Genomic DNA, 22,293 nt, shown 5'->3' with positions numbered 1-22,293 from the left:
CTGAGGCCACCTGGGCTAGCATGTTGAGAATCTGGTCAAAGAGGATGCAGAGATTACGAACCTCTGGACACCTGCGGCTGTACACATTCATTAGGGAAAGCTCCCAAACCCCTGTCCTATACTCGGGCATCTTGCCGAACCCATAATCATTAGTTCAGTCTTGTCAGGATTGAGCTGCAGCCAATTCATCTCCATTCATGTCGTCACCTCGTCTAGACATATCATCAGTGTGTCTACCTGGGTGTCATCAGCATACTGATGGCACTTCAGACCATGCTTCCGAATTATATTGTCTTGCGGTCTTACATACATGTTGAACAGGAGCGGTAATAGCACTGATCCTTGAGGGACTCGAAAGGGAACAGGTCCCACCAGTAACACATGGGACCCCATAGCTACCTGCTGAGTCCGGCCCTGAAGGAACGAGGCAACCCACTGTAATGCAGTCCCACAATACCAAATGGGTCCCTCAGGTGGTGCCGGATCAATTGTGTCGAAGGACACTGAGAGGTCCAACATGACAAGGGCAGAAATATGTGGTCCATGGTCATCAATATGTCATCCACCACACAGACCAGGGCCAACTCAGTTCCATGACCGGCTCTAAAGCCAGACTGCCTCAGGTCGAAGAAGCCATCCTTTTCCAGATAATCTTCTAGCTGGGTGAAAACTATCCTCTGCAACATCTTCCCTACCATGGAAAGGTTGAAGATTGGATGATAGTTGGCAAGAACATCAACATCTAGACCCACTTTCATCAACAAAGGATGGACCAGTGCCTTTATCAAGGCCACTGGGTCCTCCACAGTGAGGGATCTATTGATGATCTCCTACAACCATGGAGCCACTTCATCAATGGTCTCTTTCAGGAGCCATGATGGACAGGGATCCAGGTCACAAGTGGTCCAGTTCATCCCAGCCATGATTGACATGAAATAAAGGATTGAGAGGAAATCCAGGATTGCGATGATGCTGATCTCTTTCAAGACTAGCTTTGCCTGTTCGGTGAGGCAGACCACATGGTCCATTGGGGGATGAATAGCGGCACGGATGCAAAAAGACCCCTTTAGTAACAGCACTCACTTAAGTAATGTATAGTGTATGTAGTCAAACAGTTAGAGATGTGCGAATGTCTTTACAATTGTTTTACAAGGGGGTGTGGCGAGATGCTGGATAAGATGGAGGCCTGAGAGCTGAGCTCCGCTAAGGGATCCATGATCCCTATATAATGGGATCTCCAAACAAGGTTCATTTTGCACAAGTAAGCTAGCAGCCTCAACAAAACTCATTTTGAAGTTAGGTCCAAAATCTAAACGAGTCGCTTCACAAGAAGTCTCTCAATTTTTCAAAACACTGTCCCAATCTGTGGTGACCGCATTGGGTTTAAAAAGAATGTAGAGTAGCAATTCTATTGCATAAAAATCTTAACTCCAAGACCCACGTGATCATAATTGAGAAGACACTGAAGGTATATAATAATCGCAGGTAAATTGGATTCGGTAGAGGTCACTTTTGTCAATGTTTATGCCCCAAATTCGGACCAATACACATTCTTTAAAACACTTTTTAGAAAACTTTGAGATAAAAACGACTCTTGATAATAGGAGATTTTATGTAGCTTTTAAACCCTAAGTAGATAAAGCATGTCCCTCAACACGTCTGCTGCTTAGAAACGTAGGAAGCTTTTTAAGAATAATGCTTTTAGGGAGTCTTGGAGAATCTTAAATTCCCAAACAAAAGACTATTCTTTTTTTTTCTCTAGTGTCCACGGAAACGACTCTACATAATGATAGATTTCAGACTACGCCCACATCTAGATTCAGCAACTATTAAGCGCACCTCTTGGTTGGACCAGTGTTTGTCGCTGATGCTTAGAAACTGGGGCCTGGTTTCAAAATGTATGAAAACATTTTGGCCAACAGACTTATCGCAACTATACCTAAAATGATAAACCCAGACCAAGTAGGTTTTATTGGTGGGAGCCAAGCAGCTGATAACACCAGATGTCTAATTAGTGTAATGCAGATTTCTCAATCATCTAAATCTCCACTAGTGGTTATCGTGCTAAACACCGAAAAAGCAACCAACCGGTTTGATGGAGACTTCATGTTTAGCACTCGAATGCCCTTATGTAAACCCCTCAGCATCAATTGCAATCAACGGTCAACTCTCGATAAGGTTCTCTATAATGGATGGAATCAGGCCGGGGTGCCCCCTTTTACCCTTACTGTTAGCCCTGTCCATAGAACCACTTAGCAAACTCATTAGAAAAAGTCAGGACATATCGGGGTTCAAAGGGGCATCAGAGGAATTCAAAACAGCCCTATTCACAGATGACATTATTCAAACTGTTACACAACCTGTAACATCACTACCTAATCTGTTCCAGATGATTATGCAATATGATACTTTGAGTTTAAAATCTATAACTCAAAATCTAAGGCCCTAAGTATTAAACTTTTCTTCCAAAACTACAAAACTATAACAAATCAAGTTTGATTTCAAATGTGATTCACAAACTCCCAAAATCTTCAGGCGTTCAAATCCCATAGGATTTTAAATCCTTATATGCAGTCAAATATAGCCCCTATGTAAGAAGTTGGAGAAGGATAAACCTCAGTGGTCTTACCCAATCTCACGGATAGGATGTACATGGCAATTAAAATGAATATTCTACCATGTCGCCTTTACTTATTTCACACACTCCGTGTAGAGGTGTTCAATAAAGTGATAGCACATTTCCAAAAGGTAATTATTGCATTTGTGTAGAATGGTAAAAGGCCTCAAATTGAATGGAAATTATTGCTTGACCCAGAGAGGCAGGAGGTTTGGGCCTACCATCTATCCGCAACTACTATAAAGCAGTCCAATTGGGTCAAGTGGTGCTTTGGTATATTTCACAAGGCATCAAAAGATGGGTAGATTTAGAGCCTAACTTAATGGCCCCTGTGGCCTCAGATGATGTTATTTGGCTGGATTAGAAAGAGTGGTTACAGAGAACCACGTGTTGAGACATTCTTGTACTATTTGGAACTCTTCCAAAATGAAACTAAAAACTTACAACTAAACCATCTCTTATGACCCCTGTAGAGAATAACTATGAATATCCCTTTGGTTGCCAAGAAATCTACTTAAATAACTCAAAGATGTAAGGGTGTTACCAAAGTTAAAGATTTATTTACACAATCCACAATTAAATAATTAGCAAGAGCAATACTCAATACCAAATTCACACTTCTACAGATACCTGCAGATTAGACACTTTATTAACAAGAAAGTTTGCAAAAATAGTGAACCAGAAACGATATATTTTGAGCACTTATGCATTCAAGCAAATAATCAATCTAAGGCTAGCTCCCCAGTGTAGCCGGCTGAAGGACTAGCCGGCTGAAGGACTGTAGGACTGAAGGAGCGGCTCAGTGAGTAAAGACACTGGCAGTGAGTTTGAAGCAGGGGAACCTCCAATTCCCGGTGTCAGCTCCTTGTGACCTTGGACAAGTCACTTTATCTCCCTGTGCCTCAGGCACCAAAAACATAGATTGTAAGCTCCACGGGGCAGGGACCTGTGCCTGCAAAATGTCTCTGTAAAGCGCTACATAAAACTAGCAGCACTATACAAGAACAAGCTATTATTATTATAGATAACAACAACAATTAGTTTGAACCAGGCGAGCCTGGGTCAACTCCTTGTGACCTTGGGCAAGTCACCTTATCTCCCTGCTCCTCAGGTACCCAAAGAATTGATTGTAAGCTCACCTGTGACTGTGTCTGTAAAAATGATATGTCCAATGCTGCTTACCATGCATTATATTATAATTCTGAAGGGATTTGAGTCCCATTAGGGAGAAAATCACTATGTGAAATAAAGTTATTATTATTTTTTTGTTCTTCTGGGCCTCTGAAAGTCAAGTGTTTCCTCTTTCCTTATCCAACCCTGTCAATAACAAAGAGCCAATACAGGCTAGGTTTGGGGACACAAGAGTGGTTTTGCCTGTGAACACTCAGTGACATCAAACACAAGGGAGTTGCCCAAAGAAATGAAACCGCTCAGTTTCCCATGTTTACTCAATTAATCCAATTTGAGATTCAATCACCCAGTGTAAGGGCCGACATTTGCAAATGTCCACCTGTTCTACCTGTCCATGAGATTAAACGTGCATTGGGACAATCTTTTTTCACATTGCTCATTGCATATTGGAGGTGTCGTTGTTTGCAAATGCACGAAGATAAGAGCAAACACGGGTCGTGGATAATGAGTTCGTTTATTGTAATATTCTGAATGATCATACAGGAGTGTCTCAAGAGACTCTGCAATGGGAGAGCCGTTGCAGCCTTTTTATACACATATGAGTTTCTTTGTCTGAAACAAGTTGCTAGGTAGAATACAATATCTCCTACTTATTCTAAACCAATCCTGATGTAGCCAGGTCCCACTCTGCTTAGCGGACCCCCCCCCCCCTCCAGATACTCACTGCGGCGGTTGGGAGATGGCGCGGCCGCTCGCGGGGAGGTGCAGGTGCGTGGGCGTGCACGGCGCACGCCTTCGGTGGTACGTGGGCGGTTGCCGGGTGCTGGTGCGGCGATTGTAGACTGAGTGCTCCCGGCGGCTCCCGTTGCAGGGCGCCGCCATCTTGGCTGGTGCGCATGCATGCGCAGTGTGACAGAATCACGGGGAGGCCAGAGGCAGGTCGCATATGCGCAGTAAGAAGCGCGTGAAAAGGCGGCCAATCAGGAGAAGGCTCTGAGCAGGGACTTCAAGTCCCATGAGCCTTAGGAACACCACGAGATGCCAGGGAACCAATAGGGTGTGAGGATCCTCATAGGCAGGGAATAGGAAGCTGTCACGGAGCCCACGTTAGGCAGTCGGCGCCAGTAGAGGCTAGGGGAAGGAGATGAGCATGCAGGGGTCAGTGATCCACTGCACTAGGCCAGCAGCCCCCTAGGCCCCAGTTAGCCCTGAGCCACTCAGTAGTTTGTGGTGCTTCAGGGACAGGCCCCAGGTTAGGGACCCTGCCCCATTAGCATATTATAGTGCTATTTTAGGGACACAGCGGACGCTGCGCTTCCCACCCAGAGGCTTGGGATCAAGCCTACTCTGCAGAGAGAGCGGAACTGTACCCAGGGTGGACGGCCCTGACCGATCAACCCGCTAGAGGAACCGGACGTCGCCAGGAGGTCGTCGGATCCTTTGTGAAGATCCTTTGAACGCCCCTGTGCCATCGCACTGGGCAGGTATCGTTACGCATGTGCACCACCTACAGAGTACTAACACATAGTGGCAGCGCTGACCACGGGACAAGGGTTACTGTGGACACAGTGTGGGGGTAGACGGTGGTGGACACGGGGGTATACACTCAGAAGTGGGAGTGAATGACATTTGGGACTATAGAGTATAAGAATATTATATGCATATCAGTAAAGGTTGTTCTTGTTTATTCATACCAAGTGTGTGTCATTGGTTTGAGTCCTGTGAGGGGCCCCTCCCGCCCTGTCAGGATCCCTCCCAGGTGGAGGCGTTGCACCACGAGATAGTTATATATATTTGTACCCCAGGCTCCCCGAGCGGAGGCTTAGGCTCCTGAGAGCCACACAGGTAATATACAGTATCAGTAGCGTCTGTGTTCACAGGGAACATCCGTTACATTTGGAGGCACTGCTGAGATCAGCCCTGGGGTGCCCTACTCAGTAGTTCATGTAGTATTGTATCAGTCAGCATGCCTGCGCTCACGCCACAACAAGTGGGCGACTGGGCCAAGAAACAGGAGAACTCCTGCGACACGTGGTCGCCGTAGTACGGGTACCTGCCGATGTATCCATGTTCACTGTCTGCAGTGCAGTAAGGACATTACCTGGTCTGGCGGGAGCCCGCCTCATCAGTAAGCACTACCACCTTGACCAGCAAGAGAACACCCTACTACTGGCGACAGAACAAGCTCTATACCCTGATAGAAGCCTACAAGTAGTATATCTCCCCAAGACCTTACCGCAAGGGTGCCCTCTCATTTACCCTGGAACCGTCTCTAGTTACGCAACTTCCACTACCAGACATGCGGGTTGGGAAGGCAAAGATATGGCCGCCAGGTGAAGAAGGCATGGAGTCTTGGAAGGAACACACCCTCAAGGTGATCGATGAATGGCCCTGCTCTGAAGCGGTAAGACGGCAGAGAATCCTGGAGAGCCTTAGACCCCCGGCATCCACCATGGTCAGTGATCATGATTAGGTGCTCCCTAATGAAGAGGCCTCCCCCTACATTCATGGACATTTTGCAGCTAGTCAAGGTACATGAAGCCTATACCAAGCTACATACGTCCACCAAGGTCAAAGAACAGCTTACGAATGACATTCAGGGAGCCTCCGTTCGCCAGGTCAAGAAACCTGTCAAAAAAGAAGAGGAGCCACCCAAGTCGCCCTCAATGAAAGGCCGAACTTCGGGGAAATCTTCCCCCACTTACCCAAGACGATTTGATCCCAAGGATATTGTCTGCTATGGCTGTGGACAGAAGGGCCATTTCTCCAGAGAGTGCCCCGAAGGAGTCAACCAAGAAAAAAAAACTCCAAGTAAAGGAAGCTCGGCTAGGTCCGTGATCTGCCGGATACAGACCACAGAAGCCAAGGTATCCGAGGCCACCCTGAGCCTCCCGAAGCTCCTACTGACCTAAGCCCCGATGATGGAACTCAACCAGGGGAGGCTTACAGTCAGGTAGGCCCATCTGCCATCGTGCGTGTGGTACTAGAAGGGATCTATGCCTCTGCTCTACTGGACACGGGATCCCAAGTGACCATAATATACAGACAATTCTATGACCAACACCTCAAACACTGTCCCCTGAGGTCGGCGGAACATATGAAAGTGAGGAGGTTAAGTAACGAAGATTACCCCATCGATGGGATTGTGAGGGTTCAACTGGAGATACTCCGGCAAGAAACATCCCATACATGTGGAAGCAATGGTATGTCCTGAGCCTCAAGGACAGTGTCAGTACCCGATCATCTTGGGAACAAATACTGATATAGTGCGAGCTGTAATCAGAACATACCTGAAAGAGACCAACGAATTACCAATGTCCAATCCACTCCTTGACACTGTACTACGGGAGGAGTGCAACCGGGTATATGCCTTAGAGCGTCACGGGGGTATAGGGTATAGGGTAATACCGAAGTGAGAGAGTGGACGACTAAAATTCCTCTACGAACCTACGTATATGTTCAAAATATCTCCCCCTTCCCGATGGACCTTGATGCAGGACGAAGTTTGGGCCGCATATATCCAGTCAGCCCTGTGGAAACAGTGCCACAGGTGAACGCCGCTGCAGTGGATGAGCAGTTAGTCGATCTGAATTTCAACTTCGGAGATTCTACGCTGCCAACTGAGTGGAAGGGTCGACTGACAGCCAAGTTGAATGAACGAAGGACGGTGTTTTCCACCAGTGAGATAGATGTGTGTCGCAGTTGCAACGCCCAATACAAAATTAGATTGAGTGACGCCACTCCGTTCCGTGAACGCTCTCGTCGCATCGCCCCCAGGGATGTGGATGATGTAAGGAACGTCCTGAAAGAAATGGAGACCGCTGGGATTTTGAAGAGTCTCGGAGTCCTTATGCGTCACCCATAGTGGTGGTAAGGAAGAAGAACAGATCCGTAAGACTGTGTGTCGATTATCGAACGCTGAATAATCGTACGGTTCCCGACCAATACAACCTTCCTCGTATTGAAGAGATTCTGAATGCTCTAACTGGGAGCCAATGGTTCAGTGTTCTCGACTTACGGTCTGGGTACTACCAGGTACCTATGAGTGCAGAGGACCTGGAAAAGACAGCCTTCGTCTGCCCCTACACTGGCGACACACTTTATTCGAGCTCGGCTAGTCCCACGAATACGGGTATACTCGGGTGTATTGAGGTTTGTGACTGTTTTCTGCCCGAGTGCATTGCGTTATTTTCCAGGCAGGGATTGAAGCATTTTATTCCCGCTGGCTGCAATACTGCACAGTATATATACTGCATTACAATTCATGAATTTATGCCATCTGGTAGACACGCGAAGCATTGCAGCCTATTAAATCCTAATCATTATCATTTAACAGATCAGCCGCCCATCAGCCAGGCATGAACCATGGCTGGGAAGGCAAACGCAACGGGGCTTGTCTGAGGTGAGGAGCGGCGCATTCCAGGTATCTGCCAGGTACATACTGGGTATTTGCTCGAATAAAGTGTGTCGCAGCAGTAGGTTTCTACCAATTTACGCGTATGCCCCAAGGTATATGTGGGGCCCCTGCTACCTTCCAGCGACTGATGGAAAAAACTATCGGAGACATGAACCCTCGGGAGTGTCTAGTCTACCTGACGACATCATTGTCTTCGGGAAGACCCTGGAGGAGCACGAAAAGAGGCTGCTTAAGGTGATAGACAGTTTTGGAAAAAAAGGGTTGAAGTTGTCGCTCGACAAGTGTCGGTTCTGTCGCACCTCGGTGACTTACGTGGGACACATCGTGTCTGCTCAAGGGATGCCACTGATCCGGCCAAAGTAGAAGCGGTAGTGAACTGGCCTCGTCCCGAGAATGTCACGGAACTTCGATCATTCCTGGGCTTCTGTGGGTATTACCGTCGCTTCGTGGAAGGGTACTCCAGTCGAGCGAAACCCCTGAACAATCTTTTGAAGATATATCCCGAAGATACAGGAAGGAAGGCCACGTCGCCCCGTCAACTGTTTTGCGATAAGTGGACGTCCGAGTGTTAACAGGCCTTCCTGAATTTGAAGAAAAGCCTGACAGAAGCGCCGATGCTTGCCTATGCTGATCCAGAACAACCCTACATTCTGCACGTGTATGCCAGTCTCAATGGACTGGGCGCCGTCTTACACCAGAAGCACCCCGAGGGTCTTCGACCCGTAGCCTACGTCAGCCGCAGTCTGACACCCAGTGAACAAAAATACCCTGTACACAAGTTAGAGTTCCTTGCTCTCAAATGGGTGATCACGGAAAAACTCCATGATTATCTTTACGGTGTTACGTTTGAGGTAAGGACGGACAACAATCCCCTCACGTACATTAATACCTCTGCCAAATTGGAAGCATCAGGGCACCGATGGCTGGCAGCTCTATGTAATTACAGATTCTCTCTGAAGTGTAAGCCGGGGCCTTTGAACATCGGAGCTGATGCTCTATCCCGATGACCAGGACTAAGTGCTACTCCCGATGATGTTGAGTGGGAAGAAATCCCGGGGCAAGGGATGCGAGCAATGTGTAGCATAGCTGCCGTCATCAATGATCAAGTGCCCTTCTCAGAACTACGGGTTGCAGATTCCTTAGGATGCCAGTCACAGGCTATCCTAGCCACCTACTGCGATCCAAAGGGAATGAATATAACTCACGACAAGGTAATACGATGAAAAGACCTAGTGGACTACCAAATGAGAGATCCGGTAATCAGCATCATTCGGCAAGCTGTTCAAAGGAAGAATCCAGCTCTACTGAAACATGCTCCCAGAGACCTGATCCCGTTGCTAATGCGTGAGGTGGACAAGTTTGAAATTGACAATTGCTTACTCTATAGGGTAGTACAATATCACGACCACCCTGATAGGCGACAACTGGTTCTACCCCAAAACTTAAGCTATATGGTATTGAAGTCTCTACATGATGAACATGGGCATCTCGGTGTAGAGAAGACCTTCGGGTTGGTCAGAGACCGCTTTTTCTGGCCCAAAATGCGAGAAGCGGTAGAACAACACTGCCGCCGTTGTTCCCGGTATATACAACGCACGACCTTGCCTACAAGAGCAGCGCCCATGGGCCACCTAAAGTGTTCTGGCCCAATGGACCTAGTGTGTATGGACGTTCTGTGCATTGAGCCCGATACCCGACGAATATGTAACGTGCTGGTCATCACAGACCATTACACCCAGTATGCTCAGGCCTTCCCCACTAAAGACCAGAAAGCCATCACAGTGGCAAAAATACTATGGGAGAAGTACTTCGTTCACTATGGTTTTCCAAACCGGCTTCACTCAGACCAAGGTCGAGATTTTGCACCACGAGATAGTTACATATATATGTACCCCATGCTCCCCGAGCGGAGGCTTAGGCTCCTGAGAGCCACACATGTAATATACAGTATCAGTAGCGTCTGTGTTCACAGGGAACATCCGTTACACTTATAAAGGTCACTAAATAAGTAAAAACGGGGTTAAACATCTCAATACAATGAACAAGGTATATTAGGATACATCTTCATCTCTAAGTCTGAATATACTGCAGAATATATCCTTCCCCCTCATTTCTGGGCATTGAGCCATAGGCCGATTTTGTCCTTGAGTCTCCTGATAGCCAAACTGATACACTCGCAACATACACATTCTTTCACAAATGAATGAACACGAATGATTGCAGGAACACAGCATGAGACACAAGACAGAGACTTGTGAAGACAAAGACAGACAAAATGGAGATGAAATAGATTCTGTACATCACCAACAACCTCATCTCCAGAGACCCCCCCCAGTCTATTTCATCCATATGTCATCCATTTCTACAGTATGTTCATTTCAACAATATTAGATTAACAGAGGGAAAGCTAAGAAACACACCACCTATAACTTATGAGGCTGTTACCTGTCAGCTAGTCAAAGTTTCCTTGACACAATTTGCTGTCAAAAACCATAGCTGTTTGAGGGTTGGATATTTCCAACTGCTACTGTACACATGCTGCTGGCAGGGAGCTAAGACACTCAGCTACAGAGGTATTTGCATACTTAACCCCCTACACTACAGCTGAATACATTTAGAGATTATTCCTTTTTTGGAACATTTCCACGGATTGTCTGATCCACACTTTCAGCGTCCGTTGGATTGCTCTATCACAGCTGTTGTCGTCCACTTCCAGCCACGCACCATTTGATGCTGGAGGAAAGACATCACAACCATCAGAGATACGTAGGAATTCGAATTCTTCCTTAGATTTGATAATAGTAGCAGACTCCCAGGGCACATATGGCTAAGGGAAAAAAAAGAAATTACGGTGTAGTAACAAAAATATATTTGAACATTGATAAATCTTTACACTCACCTATTTTTTATAGTTGGTGAGGCATTATTGGGGGGTTCTGTCAATCATACAAAAAGACAAAAGCATTTACAGCTCGACCCCCTTATAACGCTGCGCCTCGGGTCCAAAGAATTACATCTCGCTATAAGCAGATCGTGTTAGAAATAATGTACAATTGTATGCATTGTACAATAAAAGTATTTAAGATACCAATAATCGTGTTGTAAAGTATTCATAAATACGAAAATTGGGAGCCACGCTTGCATCGCGTTATAACGGGGTTGAGCTGTATACAGTAGAGTACAGGCAGTCCTCGTTTTACAACGCTTCGTTTTACAACGAATGGCTTATCCAACGCTATGCAATGCATACCTATGTTCATTTTTACAACGCCAAAACGGCTTATCCAACGCTCTTACGACACTTTGCAAAGTTGTTTATGTGTATATATATATATATGGTATATAACATTATATTATACTATATAATATATTATATTATTATATTATATATTATGTTATATTATATATATATAATACAGTATATACACTATATAATTTATGTGTGTGCTGCGTATCTTATTGCCTGCGTAAAATATTTGGTGTATTTTAGTGTTAAAAATGCCTTCAGGAACAGAACCTTTCATTTAAACAGTGTTCCTATGGGAAAACGTGTTTCGCTTTAAGACGTTTCGATATCCAACGCCATTTTGAGTAACGCATTGTGTCGGATAACCGAGGACTGCCTGTAGTATGTTTAATTGTATGATTCAAGATGATTGGAGAATGAAGTGCCATTTTCAAGAGAAAAATTTTCTTTAGACCATGTAGTGAAGTGTAGCTCACTTCGGTGTCATTCACCACACTGACCTCACCAGTCTGCCATTGGCGTATATCCCATGAGGTCACCACTGGTGCTGTAGAGTCCGCGCATCCTCCCGGGCACCTCCCATGTCTCACTGCTTCAATCACGCTATGCATTGCATAAATTACTCCCGCTTCCCCTGGGGATACCCCAATACGTCTCACGGTTTACTACTGCTTCCTCAGTGGATATATCTGAGGACGTGTATGTTTCTGGTGGAGGGTTTTTGTCAGTGCCACTTTTCTAGGCACTGTAACCTTGTGTCTGAAAATATGAATTAGCCTTATATCTCACGGTGAACAGGCCAGGCAGCAAGCCTAGTTGTGTGGGATACTTGTGGGACCAATTTAAACTGTCGACTTGCAAATCAGGAGAGAACAATAGGATAATCAAATGCAGGAGGTCACTGTCAGTTTATAAGCACCATATACTACATGTAACCCCTCTACTCTTATGCCCCAGATTTATATCTGATGCTGAGGGGGCCTGAGTCTCTTATGGATACTTAATGTGCAACACGTGGCCTATGGTCAGACGGTGAGAAATAAGGACACAGTGTGTGTGATACAACTGCTTTTATGTACTCACTGTCCGCCCTCAATAACCCTGTGATCCTCAGCAAATGATCACTACACTCAGCATTCAACATACATATAATATTAAAATTAACAGTAACGCTGTATCAGTGTCAGGGGAGAGTGAGCCACCCTATCCTGGGTATATTGGCTTTGTGATGGGGACAATACAAGGAGCTTTCAAAAGAACTATTCATCCCACGGCAATACAAAGGACTCAGGGCTATCCCTTAAGTTTGGAGGAAAGGAGATTTCACCAGCAACAAAGGAAAGGGTTCTTTACAGTAAGGGCAGTTAAAATGTGGAATTCATTACCCATGGAGACTGTGATGGCAGATACAATAGATTTGTTCAAAAAAAGGTTGGACATCTTTTTATATAGGAAAGGTATACAGGGATATACCTAATAAGTATACATGGGAAGGATGTTGACCCAGGGATTAATTTGATTGCCAATTGTTGGAGTCAGGAAGGAATTTATTTTTCCCCTTATGAGATATAATTGGATGATATGACTCTGGGGTTTTTTGTTTGCCTTCCTCTGGATCAATAAGTAAGTATAGATGTACTGTAGGATAAAGTATCTGTTGTCTAAATTTAGCATAGGTTGAACTTGATGGACGTACGTCTTTTTTCAACCTCATCTACTATGTAACTATGTAACTATGATGGTGCTGGCACACCGGTGGAGCTAGTAGTGCACTAAAGTGTTGTAGGCCTGTAATCACAAAAGGGGCTTCGGTACCAGTGTAATTGTAGCAGTCGATGTTCTCTGCAACTTCCCAACTTGTATCTGCTGGTCCTCTCATCACGTGTACTGCTATCTCTCAGGCAACTCTCAGGCAACTCTCGATCAAGCCTGAGAGCACTCAGGCTATGCAGATCTAACCCTATCTATCATGGCCGCCCCTTTTTACAGGCTCTTCTCTGTTTTAGTCCCACCTCTTCACAAGCTTTGTAACTGGCTTCTCTTATGTCCATCAACAGTCACATGTCCATAGCACATTGGAGAGGAAACTGTTAGGGGACAGTGCGAGTGTGTTGATTACATTACACAGGCGGTTACATACATATAATAGATTTCTTCAAGATCCAGCACTGGATCTTCTCTCCTCTGTCATTAGCAGTCTGGTCCCTTAACACACAATGTTTCAGGTCCAAAAATGTGTAGACTTACCTGATGATAGGCCATTTCTAGGCCTGAAACGTTGAATTGTGATGTATTAGGTTTTCTTAAAGCAGCAGTCCAAGCTGCTGTCCCTCCCCCCCCCCTTTAACATGTGCATCAATAGAAGTAATTAGCTAAGTTGCTAATCGATCCGTTCTCCATTGATCGATCTGCGAAAATTCAGCTTGGGGGTTCATTAAATGGCTGCAGAGAAGTATTCTGCAGTCAGTGGAAGCATTTGCATATTAATATGACAAAGTTCTGTGGGAAGATCATGTGACCAAGCTGTCAGTAGATACAATTGGTGCACTGCTAGAGAGAGGACAGGGCTCAAAAACAGGTGTGCCAGAGCCTGCTTCAGAAGAGGAAGGGGGTGTGACTTTGTAAATGGTTGCTATAGAAGAAAAAAATGCTCGTTACATTATAATAGATTAAAAATTTAATTTAAAAAAATAAAATAATGCTACAAGTATTTTTTCATAGTACAGAACGGATTTATTTAAAAAAAAAAAAACACACACACATGTAGGATATTGCTTGGTCTGCAGCTTCAAGACAACAGGGATTCTGTGCTGTCTCTCTTGGTTTTTGGTGTTTATCAAGCATCACCCACAACTGGTATGTATAAAACTGTCATTATACAAACCACCCCATTTATTATAAGTTATACACTAAATATTTCGTTATTTTATTTTACAGGAACTACATAAACTGTCTGAGCAGTTTACCAAAACGTGTGCATGGAAAAGTTTTCATTTTGTAATGTATTGGACATGCTTTCCTGAGACGCCCCAGTAATGTGGCACGTTGTTCCTAGAATGTTACATCTCAGTTCAGTGCTCCATATAACATTGGTACAAGTGTATGTCATGTATAGATCTCTGCGTGGTGCCAAGTAAACAATTTGAAAATCCAAGTGCTGTGATGTAGACTCCTTTAATGTATCAACAAAACACAAATGTATTATGCTTGTGTGTTACTTATTTTCTTTCTGTTCTCCCTATAGGTCTGAATATAACTGCTGCTGTTATGTCTCTGTTGAGTATAACTCTCATGGTAATGGGATCAATCTGTATAACTATGGCTCTGAGCAAAGGAGTGGAGTTCCTTCTGAAGCCGGCTTCTTTCTTTTTCATTCTTTCTGGTAAGGGAATGAGACTTTACCCTGGACTGATCTGTATCAAGTTCAGTCCCACGGCTGGTGTTCAAAGTAAGAAATGAATAATTGTCACTTTAGTTGGCAGTCTAAATGTAGAGAATTACATAACCACAGAATAACAATTGTACCTTTCAGCCTTTAAGGTTGGTTCTTCCAAATAAATTGTAGCTCATGTAGAAAGAAGGAAAATACCCTCAAGCTTTCATTGTCCATGACTGCACTTTTGCTCTCATTATAGACTTGTCTCTTTCATTAGCAGCCATTGACAACCTATAGCCTCCAAGTGGTCAATGTGTCTGTCACCTCATTAGATGCCTGAGATTCTGGTTTAACATGGGATGCTGTTTTTCAGTATCGGTAGGATAATCTACTGTCTTAATGCCTTTTACCTCTTTTTATCACATAAAACTTGGCATATTTACTTTTTCCTCTGATAAAGGCGTTTACACCTCCCTATAAAGCCGGGGGGCTTAACTCCTGCCCTCAAGCAACCCCAACAGTCCAGGTTGTCAGTATATCCCTGCTTCAGCATGGGTGACTCAATCAATGACTACTTCAGCGCAGGTGACTCAGAGTCCCAGTCTTCGATTGAGCCACCTGTGCTGAGGATGGAATATTCTGAAAACCTGACCTGTTAGGGGTGCTTGAGGATTGGAGTTGAGCACCCCTTCTATAAGGCATGATAAGGTTGTACAACAATGCACTGAAGAATGTGGAAATAATTATAAAACATGTTCCATAAAGGTACAGTCGCTGACAATAATATGCTAAGACACCTTCTACATGTTCTTTCCATCTGGTTTAATGTTAACATATTTTTGTAGTGAAATAATATTTTGTAGTTTCTAAAAGGAAAAACCTACACGCCTAATGGCTAAAACAGACACATGCATACTTAACAATTTTTATTTCATGTTTGAATACTAATGCAAAAACTGTGCATCATTAAACTCTTATTGTAATATATACAACCCTGTGAGTTTTCTTCTATATAAAATTTCACCCAAACACATCGGACACGCAAGAGACCAGTATTTAGAATATTCCTATCCATATATAGTTGCTGGGAACTGTAATTTTAACCACAAGTTAATAGTTAATTTATTTTGAACCTTGTTTCACAGGTGAGATTCAGAAGCGGTAACTCTGCGTTTCATGTCATTGTTTATTTCAGGTACGTTTGTCCTGGTCACCATGGTGATATTCCGCGAGGCAGTCAGGTGGCTTATGGCAAGTAATCAGAATGTACCACTGGAATATGAATACTCCTGGTCAGTAGCTTGTGCAGCAGCAGCTGGAGCCATTTTGATATTTGGAGGAGGTTGTTGCATGCTCCTGGCAATGCCTGCTTTGCCCAAGAAACCATGGGAATACTGTCTGAAAAAAGGAAGCAGCTCCTAAGTAGCAAGTGGAGTAGTTAAGGCAGTTTTCACTAGCCAAAGAGAGAATGATCCATTGTGGCCTGGTTTCCAACTGAAAAGTCCTTTGCACAAAAAGGACAAGTTTTTTGTTTACTTAATTGCTATTTTTATGCACCTGATCCAGTTTAAAAGTCAGCACTCAGACTGTAGGAATTGTGGCAACTGCAAAGGAAGAGGCTTCAACAGAAGGACAATCAATTTCTATTCTCTATTGGACCGGATGTTTTGTTTTCCCCCTTTGTAAATAAGCTTTGTAGCACCCAGAACTCTGTCAGTGTATTTTATTTTTTGGGGTGAAGGGAGGAATTATTGTAAAGAAACAATATCAATTTAGGTGTTATGTTATATTGTGCTATTAAAAGTTATTTTTACTCTGGTGAGTGTTTGCATTGAGCTAAAGAAATGGTGACATTGTAACGAATACACATATTGCATTTTTTTACATCCCAAAGCTGTGCACTACCACTACTGTACTATGAAGTCATGACCAAGGATACACTACTTAAAGTATATTCTGAGCCAATTTCTACAGAAGACACAAGTATCTAAAATGTAGACCTCTATAGATTAGTAAATACCCTGCCTGTCAAGAGCAGAGATTATGCCCTCCTTGTCAGTTGTATGTATGTATGTATGTATGTCTTTATTTATATCGCGCCATTAATGTACATAGCGCTTCACAGTAGTAATACACGTGACAATCATATTAGTAACAAATCATGGGAATAAGTGCTTCAGACATAAAAGTAACATTTAGGAAGAGGTGTCCCTGCTCCGAAGTGTTTACAATCTAATTGGTAGGTAGGAAGAATGTACAGAGACAGTAGGATGGCATTCTGGTAAGTGCGTCTGCAAGGGGCCAAGCTTTATGTATCAGTTACAAGAACAAACACTTATGATAACAAGAGCATGGCCCAAATCTCTAATAAGTAAAATTGTTAGCGTGTACAAAGTTCTGAGTTCATGAGTACAGTGTCATTTGCAATGTTGTGCATTATAAATTCATACTATGAGACCAGCCTGTAGTGACACTTTGCAAATACCTGTTTGCACTGGCAGGACTTAATGGCTAATTTGCTTTCCATGATATCAACATGAAAGAATTTCAGAGTTGGCTCTTATTAGTGATCTCATGCGCTGGCCTATGTATATGCTTCTGAATATGCACTCTGCTGCCTTGTCCTGAACTTCGTCAATGAGACCGTTTTATATAACTAATCAATACAATTTACATGCTATATACTGCAGAAACCTCAAAATGTCATGGAGGTCTATCTCCGCACTGTATGGTAGTGCTAAACTATGCTGACAGTGTAGAAGCACATGGATAGTTTACTTTGCTGTAGTTACAAGGCTTAAAATAACTGATAACCATCTGTGATATGCAGTCTCAATTTTTGTCATTCCACCACCAATTATCTCCATTACATTCTTTCATTAATGGTTTTAAAACCAGCTCCACTCACAAATCCAATCACTGGATAAGGCATATCTGAATAAGATAGTTGGGAGGTTTTAAAAGTATATGTCCACACTACCTTTAGTAAGAACATCGCTTCCCCGTTTGCACACTAAATCGAATGCAGGCAAGCTTTAAGAAGCTGTGATTGGGAGCTAGCACACTTGGCCGAGTTTTAATCATTTGAAATTGAGTCTCAGCACAACCATCTTTTTGTACTGAATTACATCTTAAAGCAATCAGTTATACTAGTGTAACCACTTGAAACTTTGAAATATGACTATACACGCCTATTACAGCAGCGGCCGGGCTGACTCTAATGCGGCTGCCCCCGCAGTTTAAAAATAACCCGGCCGGTTTTCCCGCGCCTCGGGCGCTTTCAATAGTAAGCGCCATTAGCGCTTATCTATTGAAGCGGCCGCCGCGCGGGAAACTCCGTTTTTAAACGGAGAACAGACCCGCGGCTAGCCCGCTACGCTCCCGGCCAGCTCCCGGCAAGCTTTAGAATGAGCTTAGCCAGGACAGTATCTAAAACTAACAAGAAAATACTATTGTAGATGTTATTAATAAGTATACTGTACATTGGTTCTCGTTTTAATATCCTCTAACCCGGAAGGGGGAGCGGGGGCAATTCCAGTCCTCAAGGGCAACAAACTGATCAGGTTTTCAGGATATCCTTACTTCAGCCCAGGTGGCTGAATCAGTGGCTCAGTCAACTGAGCCACTGATTCAGCCACCTGTGCTGAAGCAGGGATATCCTGAAAACCTGATCTGTCGGTGGCCCTTGAGGACTGGAGTTACCCACCTCTGATCTAATGCCAGCACATTCATTTCATAAAAGGTAAACATTTCTAATCCTCACACATGAAATACTCCTTCACAGTAAAATAATTGCCTATGCTGCAATATTATAAGTCACGGCCATTCCCTCTGTTCCAAAATATGTTTGTGAGAATGGGCTTCCTACAGAGAAAATGCATAAAAGGTTCAATGCTGATGTCAGCAACCTCTGTACTTTCAAGGAGATCCCTATTCAGGACCAGGTTCCAGCATGAGGCGGGGGTGGAAGAATGAGAATCTTATTTGTGTTCACTGCAGGCCTGCTAAAGTAATAGTTATTCTGGTCCCTGCCCAGCTCGGATAACATCTTGATGGATCGTAAACATGCGTCTTTTTTTTCTTTCTTTTTTTCATAGAGCAGCCACCACCATGTGTGGAAAACTTGTCAGTGCTTCTTTAAAATTACATTTCTACTGTGTCAGGTAGCCACTCTAAGTTTGAACCAAAGGCGAGAGAAAGATGAAGACATGTTTATCATATCCGTATATGTCGTATGGAATTCTAGTCATCAATCATATGAACAACTTGGACTCTTTCATTGAGCCATCATGAAGATGCAAAGATTATTGTGCGTGAGCTCCAGCGGTAACACTAGTTCATACAAATAATAGTTGGATGTAGACCCATCCTTTCACTGCTGAAGCTGCAATCTATGATAATAGATTTTAAAAAGCCCATATTAATATTGGCCGTTTGTTCCATATAATCCTCCCCCATACTGCTTGCTCGCTAACAAAAACAGCAAGGCAAGAACAGAGAAATATATCGAGTTCAGTGCTATTTGTTTACAAATATTGTAAATTACCCTTTAAATTATTCTTTAACTGTAAATATCTGTCTTAGCAGTTCCTGCATTGCCAGCTTTTGTGCCAATCCCCTTTGTGGTGATATTTCTACATAATTTAAGATTACTTTAGAAATGTTAAAATATCCGATTTTATCATAAACAATGTGGAGGTTGGACTATTAATTCATCACCTTATTAGATAGACGTGGACTTTTCCTGATGACTTATTATTATCCTGCCATGCTGTAAATCTATAAATTAAGGGGTATCTTTTGTAGGAGGGAATATCATGACACAAGTTTTGGTCTGGATACAAAATATTTCCTGACACTTTTTGTGACAACTGCGCCCAATACATACAAACATAACTGTACTAGTGTGATTCGCCTGGAATTGTCTACCGGGTCTAAGGGGGTTATTCATTAAACTGCAATAGTGCTGATCGGGCAATATAGCACGAAAACGTCTTTGACTCCCTTCTGGAGTTTCTGTGCAATAGTGCCTTGATCTGCACTATCACAATTAAATGAATATCCCTCTAAATCTCCTGGAGCAGAGGAAATCCAGTAGGTACTAACTTCTAAAAAATAACTTCAATGAAGCAGCAGTCCCCCTGCTGAAAAAAGCAAAGGGATATAGTATGAGAAAACATTTTCACACCAATTGGAACTGCTGCTTACTTCTCCAGTCGAGTCAACGTAATATGAGGTCCAGCGTTAGGAGCGTGTAAGGGAATCAGTGTGGGTTTCTGAGATGCTGAGCCAATGAAGGAGAAAAGTGTATATGATTTCAGTATGCGACTTTGTTTTGAGCAGAGAGAAAGTCAGTGAAAGGAAGCTAGCATGGTACTAGACCTGGTTTAACCAAATGTGTGCTTTGCCAAATCAAGTAAAGAAAACATTGTAGTTGATCTATACAGTATATTTTTTGCCAATACTAGTAATGTTCTACATTTCATAACAAAAACGCCCAAGTTATCATCCATTTTCTCTAGAGAGATTGGGATAGATAGTTTATGATAAAGTCAAGAGGTCTTATATTTTCTAAGGCATAAACGACCAGGACAAAAATACACTGAAATATAATATTTCTAATACATGTTTGGAAAAATGACAGAAAGTACAAAAATCTAGGTTATACCCTATAAAAAAGTTAAGTAAATAACAGCACTCAAATTTTAAGGAAAGTAATCCAGTGCGCCATTAGTTCCTTCAAGAAAATACGTTATCCTGGCGCTATTTTGGGGATATTTATAATTTCCTTGTCCTAGATACAATACTTGAAATAAGTGAAATAATACAAGTCATAAACTCCAAAATCTGCTCAATCAATTTAAATGACAGCATCATGGTACATGGAATGAACATTGCAGAGGAGCAACTTCTTCCACTTCTTCACGGATGATAATATGTATTACTTTTGATACCTATGGACGTGTGCGCTTAGGTTATCCTTTTAGGGGGGGAGCTTTGAAAGATGAACATTTGATCATTTCTATGGTGTGAGGTGGCCAGCATCGAAACATACATTTAGCTACACTAGTATTTAATCCATGGTAACAATTGTAATCATCTGTTTGAGTAATTGTGACATTTATTAGTGTGTAGGCCTTTTTCGCAGTTAATACCTGAAAAGTTGTATGTTCTTAGTAGCATAGTTCAGTGGTACATACATTGGAATGATGTGTTCTTGGATGATCAGTAATTGACACGAATATTTAACATTTTGTTATAAGGCAGGGGTTCTAGTAGTCTAGTCCAGTCTTCTTTTCTAGAGGCCCAGAAGAGATTGCTATTTCCCCCAGTTCTGGACTTTCTTTCCAACACGGGCAGCACATAAAGAACATACAGTGCCAGCTCCTCTGGGTCGCTCCACCCCCAGTGCAATGGTTTTTATTTACTTTCCTTTAAATTATTATTTCCTGGATTCAATTCTGAAAGTCAGCAACTAACAGACATTTTATGAATATGGGGCAGCATCAAGTTTAAGAAACTGAATACAGTAGTTGGTAAATGATCCTGTCCAGACAATTGATTATCCCTCAACATACACTCTGGTCAGATATAGTAATAAATCATGGTCAAGACATTTATCAGAGACATAACCGCACAATCATCATGTTTATAGAAAACGTTGAACTAAAACGTACTGTTGTAAATCGTTAACCAAACGTGGAGTGTCTTTTAAGTGTACCAGGGAAGGAACGAGAAAAGGAATATTTTATTATGTGACTAATGTATTATTACAACTACATATACTTTTTGACTGCTATAGTATTTTATTTGTGACCACGCCTGTAAATAATAATATATTAAAAGTAAATGTTTAAATATTATTATATAATATTGCTGAGTATTCAAATTGAACTGAATCGTGATTATTGATATGTCTATTTTTGGTTATATGCCCTGTGCATCATTGAATAAATATATACATTATTTAAGACCCTATAAAATGCTTGACTGGACTCTTTATTTTACCAAGATGACCAAAAAAGAAAGTCTAAACACACTTGTTTCCCAAGTCTGTCAAAACATTGCAATATTTATACTGCAGATATTAAGATTTCGGCTGTGGACGCGCAAAAAACGCATTGAACAAAAGAATAATGCAGCTGAGCAGTTGCCGTTAAAAAGTTTTATTTCTTTCAAATATCTGTTTTGGATTTTTAGTCACACCTTCATCAGGACAATAATAATTAAATGCGCATAAAAGTGACAGATATAGTAACAAAAGTGCCAAGAACCCACCCATGCGTCACTTATACACAGGTCATTCTGTAGTTGTTGAAGGTGTGACTAAATCATCAAAACATTGACAGATATTTGAAATAAACTTTTTTTTAGTTGTAATTGTGTTTCTCCCCCTCTCTGGGAGATTTCACCATTACACGGTGTGGTGTGCTGCATACCTGCTGGCTCACAGTAGATCTGAGCATCCTGCGGCATTGTGGAGGAGAACAGGACAGGCTTCTGAT

The 22,293-nt window shown here is 42.8% G+C and overlaps 1 protein-coding gene across 1 annotated transcript in view; it reads left to right on the top strand.

Moving 5' to 3' along the window:
- CACNG6 (calcium voltage-gated channel auxiliary subunit gamma 6) overlaps window positions 1-16,606 on the top strand; it is a 76,357-nt gene extending 59,751 nt beyond the window's left edge. The window contains exons 3-4 of the mRNA XM_075605348.1: window positions 14,657-14,794; window positions 15,984-16,606. Of these exons, the coding sequence (XP_075461463.1) occupies window positions 14,657-14,794; window positions 15,984-16,210 (365 nt within the window). The 3' untranslated portion in view covers window positions 16,211-16,606. The remainder of the gene's footprint in view (window positions 1-14,656; window positions 14,795-15,983) is intronic.
- Window positions 16,607-22,293: the final 5,687 nt, after the last annotated feature.

Source organism: Ascaphus truei, chromosome 6, assembly GCF_040206685.1.
Source record: "Ascaphus truei isolate aAscTru1 chromosome 6, aAscTru1.hap1, whole genome shotgun sequence".
NCBI classification, from domain to species: Eukaryota; Metazoa; Chordata; class Amphibia; order Anura; family Ascaphidae; genus Ascaphus; species Ascaphus truei.
Note: the sequence above shows the minus strand (reverse complement) of the source record. Positions and strands in the feature narration are given on the sequence as shown.